General features: G+C 31.3%; 1 protein-coding gene across 1 annotated transcript; it reads left to right on the top strand.

The window, feature by feature from the left end:
* The first annotated feature begins 1215 nt into the window (after positions 1–1215).
* LOC114177350 (protein YABBY 4-like) lies at positions 1216–4027 on the top strand. The gene is made up of 7 exons (XM_028062652.2): positions 1216–1458; positions 1564–1719; positions 1902–2028; positions 2910–2958; positions 3125–3200; positions 3554–3628; positions 3734–4027. The coding sequence occupies exons 1-7, from the start codon at positions 1363–1365 to the stop codon at positions 3800–3802; spliced, it is 648 nt and encodes a 215-aa protein (XP_027918453.1). The 5' UTR covers positions 1216–1362; the 3' UTR covers positions 3803–4027.
* The last annotated feature ends 3505 nt before the right edge of the window (positions 4028–7532 follow it).

Genomic DNA, 7532 nt, shown 5'->3' with positions numbered 1-7532 from the left:
GATGACACGGTTGTCTTTTTTGGGATGAGGGAATCCCACAGGGCTTACATGAGCATGGATGGCGACGGTTCTTATCGGATCTCTCTCAGATCAATGGATCAAGATAGGAGTTAACGACCATCAATTTCACCAGATTTTCAAATAGCTAGATCTTATATGCATACATATACATTTTACACAATTATTTTCCCTATATATTTCACTCACATTTTACTTTGTTATTTTGTACGAAGATGCAACAAGGGGGGTTGATGTGAAATTGAAATCACTTACATGACAAGATTCTAACTCAATTAGCTAACATAAGTCAAAAGAAATAGAAATATAGGAAAGGACAAAGGTGGTAAGTAGCAAGAGGAAAGTCTGCTCGCTGAGATGTTTTTTTTACTGACTTAAATGCGTATCAGTCTGTGTAAGGCCAGCGAGAGGGAGTTGTCAAATCACCAAAAGTAAACTTGTTTATCTCTTTTTCATAAATAATAATAATAATGATGTTATTATTATTATAATATTATAATAATACGGTGTATGATGGTAGCCTGGGTATTATGGGGTTTCTCTAGTTTCACTGGGTGTAGCTTGAATCACGCTTTGAGTGAGGAGCCCTAAGGAAGCGGAAGAGGAAGAGAAAGTGAGAAATAAGTGTTAGGGCTGACTGGGTGGTGGAGTAGTGGGGTTTCATTCTCCTTTGTTCGGAAATTTAGGAAAATTGATTTTAAAATCAAAGTGTTTTTTTGAGAACGCACCACAAGACAAGACCCTCTTTAACTATTGAAAACAACAGGTGAGTGTGTGAAAGCTATATCACTCCATGCACACGTCCCTTTCTGGCTCCTCTCCCCCACATCTGCCGCTTCTCTCTTTCTCTCTCTCTCTCTCTCTCTCTCTCTCTCTTACACACATACACATCGAAATGCCAACCACATATGTTCCCATGTTAATTATATAATAACTCCGCCATGTTCATGTACAAACAAACTAACCCCTCTTCCCTGTACATAAATGATGATGATGATGAATGTGTGAATATGCATACATGATAGATGCATGCATGCATGGATAGCAGCATCCATGGGAAGGTCTTGTGTGCTCTATAAACAAGAGCAATAAACAGAGAAAGCGAAGGGGTGAATTCTGTGCCTTTCCCTCTCGTAGTATATATCTATCAACCAGACCAGACCAAATAGATCAGCCTCTTTCCCTCTCACTCTTTCTCTGTCTCTCTGCACCTTTCTTTCACAACTCATAATCAAAAAAAGCATATCCAAGGTGTGGTGGTTAAGCTGTCCATCTATCAATCAATCAATCAAGAGACCAATCATCAACCGAATATAAGAGAACGAAAAAAGGGGGCTACCCAAAATGTCATCCTCTTCCACCACAATATCACTGGACCACCTCCCTCCTTCCGAACAGCTTTGTTATGTTCACTGCAATATTTGTGACACCGTCCTCGCTGTATATGAACACATTTTACATTTTCTTACCCCCAAACTTCTTTCCAACACTAGGGTTTCTCTCATACTCCTCTCTCATTTTTTCTTTCTTTCTTTCATGTTTCAGGTAAGTGTTCCCTGCACAAGCTTGTTCAAGACAGTCACTGTCCGATGCGGCCATTGCACTAACCTCCTGCCAGTCAACATGCGCGGCCTGCTTGTGCCATCTCCCACTCAATTTCATTTGGGTCACTCTTTCTTCTCCCCGTCCCATAACCTTCTGGTACATCACCATACTCTTCTTTTATTTTCAATTTACTCTTCGTCTCTTTAATAAATTAGTGTATCAGTGGTAGTACACCCTTACCCTCTTCTTATTTATGGACTAGGACTTAAAGAGGTGATGGGTTCATTCTCAGTATAATTTATTTCTGGCTTGGTGAATGACATATTCCATTTCTGCAGGAGGAGATACCAAACCCCTCTCCAAATTTCCTTATGAACCAAGCAAATTTAACTGCTTCAAATGACTTCTCTATGCCTGCTAGGACTGCAGCTGATGAGCTTCCACGGCCACCGATCATAAACAGACGTGAGATAAAATATACTCTTCTATTTTATTTATTTTTTTAGTTTATTTGTTTACATTTATATGACTGAAAAATAAATAACTCGGATTTCTCTCGTTCAAAATTAAGGTTCCCTTTCGTGTTCACCCATGATCTTGTACTCACCTCAATAATGAAGTTATCTTTTAGATGAAAGCAGCATTCGCGTAGTAAAATACACTGTTGTTTTTCAAAGGAAAATAAATCATGTCGTTGCTTTTATGGTCAACATTGACAGCACCAGTTCCTTTGGTAGAAGAAAAAGGGTCTTTTAAGGCTTCATCGCGACAGTACCTAAAACCCTTCCTTGTTTCCAACCGCACATTCCCTAAAATCTTATCAATGATCCTAATAACTAAATAATGACAAGGTCTATATAGACAGCACTGCCCTAATTAAGCCTAGAAGAGATTTTAAATATCTGGGAACACTAATTAATGTAAAAAAACAGCAAGTATTACCTACTAGTATTTCTGATTCTAGGGCACAGTCTGTGAGGCCGTGTTCCACTTTCACTTTTATCAATAATATTTTAGTTTCCCTTGGATTAATTTTTTGTTACAAGCACCGACAGAGATGAAGAAAAACATAGGTTAGTTTGGCGTTCATAAGTGGCACGAAGGAAAATGGTTGGTAGAAAGAGAAAAACATGTAGGGGCAGCTTGTTCTCCCCCGGGATTGTAGTTGCTTAAAACCCTTAACACTGAGTATCATCAGAATCGGAAGCATGGATGTGTATACAGACAGAGGCAGTGATGCCCCTTGCCACGGAAAATAGGGAATTTAAATAGCTAGATAAAATAAATATTGCATCTGCAAAGTCAAAGGAAATGATTTTGATATATGACTGTGCGCCATTGTCCAGCTCCTGAGAAGAGACAGAGAGTCCCCTCCGCGTACAACCGCTTTATCAAGTGAGTATTCATTTTATTAAAGCACTCGCTATTTTTATTATTCTTCTCATTAATATTTTATTTAAATTTTGAACCACTTCATATTTATTTATTAAATTTGTACTTTGTGGTCATGAAAGGCTTTAAAGTTGAAGCAAATTTGAATGGTCCATGTATATTTCTGCAGGGACGAGATCCAACGCATCAAGTCTGTCAATCCCGATATAACTCACAGGGAAGCCTTCAGTGCAGCTGCCAAGAATGTATCATCCTTTTTCCTCCTCTTGAATAAATAAATAAATAAATAAACAAATACAACAATGGGGTTCTTACGTACTAGGGTTTCAATAAATTAAACAGTTAATCACATATATGTTTTCTCTCCAAATGTTGCATGCAAAGTTTTATTATTTATCTAAATATCTAATATATATCATTATTCATAGATTTGTTGACATATTTTCACAACAAAATAATAGATTTCCTTGTTTTGAAATGATTTTTTGAAGTAGTTGGTAGTATTTCCTCCCCCTAGGTTAGAATAAAATAAATTAATGAAAAGGTTTTCTGGCTCACTTTGAACTTGTTCTGATGTATGACGTGCTTTGTGTGTCAGTGGGCCCACTTCCCACACATCCACTTTGGTCTCATGCCTGATCAGACTGTGAAGAAGACAAATGTGTGCCAGCAGGTAAATTATCATGCACCCTCTTCTTGCAAAATGTTGCAGACAAAATAATGCATAACCCTGACTTTGATTTCTGAGTGTGTGGGTGTGTTTTTCTCTTTTGTCCAGGAAGGAGAAGAGGTTCTCATGAAAGATGGGTTTTATGCTTCAGCCAATGTTGGTGTCTCACCCTACTAATTCACCACTCTGTTTTCTCTCTTCAACAAATGCAAGAACAAAAGTTTTCCGACTTCACCAACCTTTCAAGCTCTTAACTTTAATATGTGCATCTATTTGTGCCTCAAGAGTGATTATGTTGATATAACTAAGAACTACTTCTACACTGTGACTGGCTCTTGGGATTATGCATGCATGTAGTTCTCTTATGGTTAGACCTTAATTATTAACTTTCATGTCCTTTAATTTCCCCACTACTACTGCAGCTGATTGCTTATCTCTAATCAATAATTAATTAGCCAAACTTTCTACCAACAAATTATGCTCCCTTGTTTGTTTTCTCACGCGTACACTTTCATGTTTTCTTCCTATAATTCTAAAGTCACACAAAAAATGAGGTGTAAGAAGGAAAAGAAAGATTACGACAAAAATAAAAAAAGTGATATATATATATATATATATATATATATATAGAGAGAGAGAGAGAGAGAGAGAGAGAGAGAGAATGAGATGAAACTGAGTTAATTGAGTGTATGTATGTACGATATAATAACTCATGTCATCTTTTAGATTCTTAGATATGTTCTAAATCTAGTTAAAGTTTGGATGGAAGATATAAGCAATGCCGTTTATCTTTTTATGTTTATATAGAATATTTCGGATGGAGTGTGTCACTTGCATCATTAAGTTGAAAATAACGATTAGATTAACCTGTAAGTTGATTATTACGGAGACATAGAAGCAACACGTGGAGGAAAGTTAATTCAAGACACAAGTTGCACGAGGTCAAACGTACATTTTCTTTCTATCGAAATAGTCTTCATCTCAGGATTTTAACGACCAAAAGGTCTATGACACAACCTGTTTTGGGGTATTTCCTGTAATATTTCTTTGCCAAAAGACCAATGCTTTGCTACTACTGAGATAAGCAAAAAGTTTAGCATCGTTTAAAAAACTAATTCTAACGTAGTTAAATCCAACATAATACATTGCATCATGCTTAATAAAACAACAAAATTAGTCTTCTAAAATTTGATAGTATAGGAAAAATGTGGTGTTCGTAAGATTGAAATAACTACCAAATTCAGTCATTTGAAACAAACAATATGTGTGAAAAGATAATGAATAAAGATTTTTGTATTATCATCGGATTTATTTTAATCAGCAAAACGGGAATTATTTGTTAAAAGGAGTACGCGAAGTACTCAAAAGACATTTCAAGAGTGCATAGTGCATTATGTTCACACACAAAAATTATCCCCTGGAACATTAATATTGGTACCAATGAAATTTCATTCGATTAATTACCATTTTTATTAGAAAGATAATACTATTTAAATCATACCAGCTTAGCACATACCTAGTAAGATAATTTTTTATTTTTTATTTTGGATTTTTACACGTTCACAGCTAGATAATTAAAATTGTTTGATGTTGATTGATCAGAGAATATTTTGATCCAATCTACTCATAATTTGTTCCTGCAAGTCACTGGCCAATGTAGCCTCATGCCCAGCTGGCCGAGGTTAGAATGGGTTATAAATATAATATTATAACTGGTTTTTCAAAATGACTTTTAATTTCATATACATTAACTTTTTGAAAATATTTTTAATTTAGTTTCAAAATATATTAGTATACACATTTCTTATTATATTAAAGTCATTTTTAGTAAAGGAATAATAATAATAATAATAATAATAATTAATTTTATAGTGTATTTAGAGTTCTTTTAAAATTGACGGAAAGTTTTGGGTATTTTTTCCTCTTTCCTGTTACATCAACATTTCCGTTATAGGGGAGTTCATTTTTCCTTCTTCCCGTTACATCAAAATTCCTGAAGAACTCTTTATTCATATTGTCCTCTAATTTCTTTCTCATTGTTCATCAATAGGATGGCAACGTGGCGGGATAGGAATGAGTTTCACTATCCTATATCCATTTCCGTAAAATAAATTTATCTTCATCCCCATACCCAAATCCAACGGATATTAAACTTTGATTTCATCCTCATCCTCACCGGGTAACAGGTATAATCTTGTATCCATACCCGTACTCGTTTTCTTACTACTTTAATATTAATTTTAATTAATTTTTATAAAGTAATAAAAAATTATGGTAAAGGAAACATAATATTATCAAATATTCAATATTAGGAGTATGGTTGTTTCTTCGATATCAAATACTTTGAAATAAATTATAATTGTTTACATTTTATATTAGAATACCAAATCAAATTTAATGAGAACCAAAACATTTATTAAATTTGCAAACATTAATGAAACCTAGTTGATAAATTTTAAAAATATTTTTAAAAAAATATAAAAGGAAAAAATATTTTAAAAAAAATATAAAAGGAAAAATATATTTCAAATGTTTGTTTACTTGAATTTTTTAAATTATAATGAATCTATTTTTTAATACAGTAATAAAAGTTATAATACATCACTTGATTAAAATGACGCAAAGAACAAATAATAAATATAATAATAAAATTTTAACATAGATATTGTATCTTTTTGAACCACAATATATGTTAGATGGTAGTAAAAAAATATTCATGGCAATTACATTAAATTTTTATATTGTAGTAAATAAAAAATATTTATACAATTATAGTGAAAGAATTAAAGTATGATTGTAATGAGTTAGAAAATAAAAAATAATTAGATAAAATTTATCGAAATAGTATTCTACATAATGAAAATAAATAAAAAGTAAAAATATTAAAAAATTAACAAATGTGTGTCTTATAAACAATTTGGAGACTATTGGAAGGAATCACACAAAGGAAAACAAATATATATTTAAAGGAATGACAAGATGAAAAATATCTTAGAGATCTAAGAAAACTTTTCAAATATCAACATATATACTCAATGGTTGATAAAAAGTGACACAAAGAACAAATAATAAACATAATAAAATTTTATCATAGATCTTGTATCTTTTAAACTCCAATATATGTTGGATGGTGATAAAAAATATTCATGACAATTACATTAAATTTTTATATTGTAGTAAATAAAAATTATTTATACAATTATATTGAAAATATTAAAGTATGATTGTAATGAGTTAGAAAATAAAAAATAATTAGATAAAATTTATCGAAATAATATTCTATATGATAAAAATAAACAAAAATAAAAATATTAAAAAATTAACAATGTGTGTCTTATAAACAATTTGGAGACTATTGGAAGGAATTACACAAAGAAAAACAAATGTATAATTAATGGTATGATAAGACGAAAAACATCTTAGAGATCTAAGAAAACTTTTCAAATATCAACATATATACTCAATGGTTGAGAAATAACAAAAATTGTTTTAGCGAAATAAAATAGTTCTTCAAATGAAACAAAAATTAATAATAATAAGTAAATTTTTTTTTATATTACCTAGTAATGAAATGTTTATGCTATTAAACACTTAATTTGTGAGTATTAAACATTCTCATGTGAAAGGAAAATATACAATAAATAAAAATATTAAAAATAATATAAATATTCAAATGTTAGACATAAATTTTTTTTAATTCACATACATCATTTTAACATAATTACATAAAGGTTATGATAAGATAAAAAATATATTGGAGATGAGAATGAGTTTCATGACAAACCAAATATTTAGAAGAAATAAAAAATAGAAAGAATATATATATATATATATATATATATATATATATATATATATATATATATATATATATATATATATATATATATATATATATATATATATA

Source organism: Vigna unguiculata, chromosome 3 (genome assembly GCF_037176805.1).
Source record: "Vigna unguiculata cultivar grain cowpea cultivar isolate G323 ecotype 2 chromosome 3, ASM3717680v1, whole genome shotgun sequence".
NCBI lineage: Eukaryota > Viridiplantae > Streptophyta > Magnoliopsida > Fabales > Fabaceae > Vigna > Vigna unguiculata.
Note: the sequence above shows the minus strand (reverse complement) of the source record. Positions and strands in the feature narration are given on the sequence as shown.

Coding starts and splice junctions, on each gene's coding strand:
- LOC114177350 (XM_028062652.2), top strand. CDS start 1,363: ATGTCATCCTCTTCCACCACAATATCACTGGACCACCTCCCTCCTTCC. Junction 2,959..3,124: donor GCGTACAACCGCTTTATCAA/GTGAGTATTCAT, acceptor ATATTTCTGCAG/GGACGAGATCCAACGCATCA. Junction 3,629..3,733: donor AGACAAATGTGTGCCAGCAG/GTAAATTATCAT, acceptor TCTTTTGTCCAG/GAAGGAGAAGAGGTTCTCAT.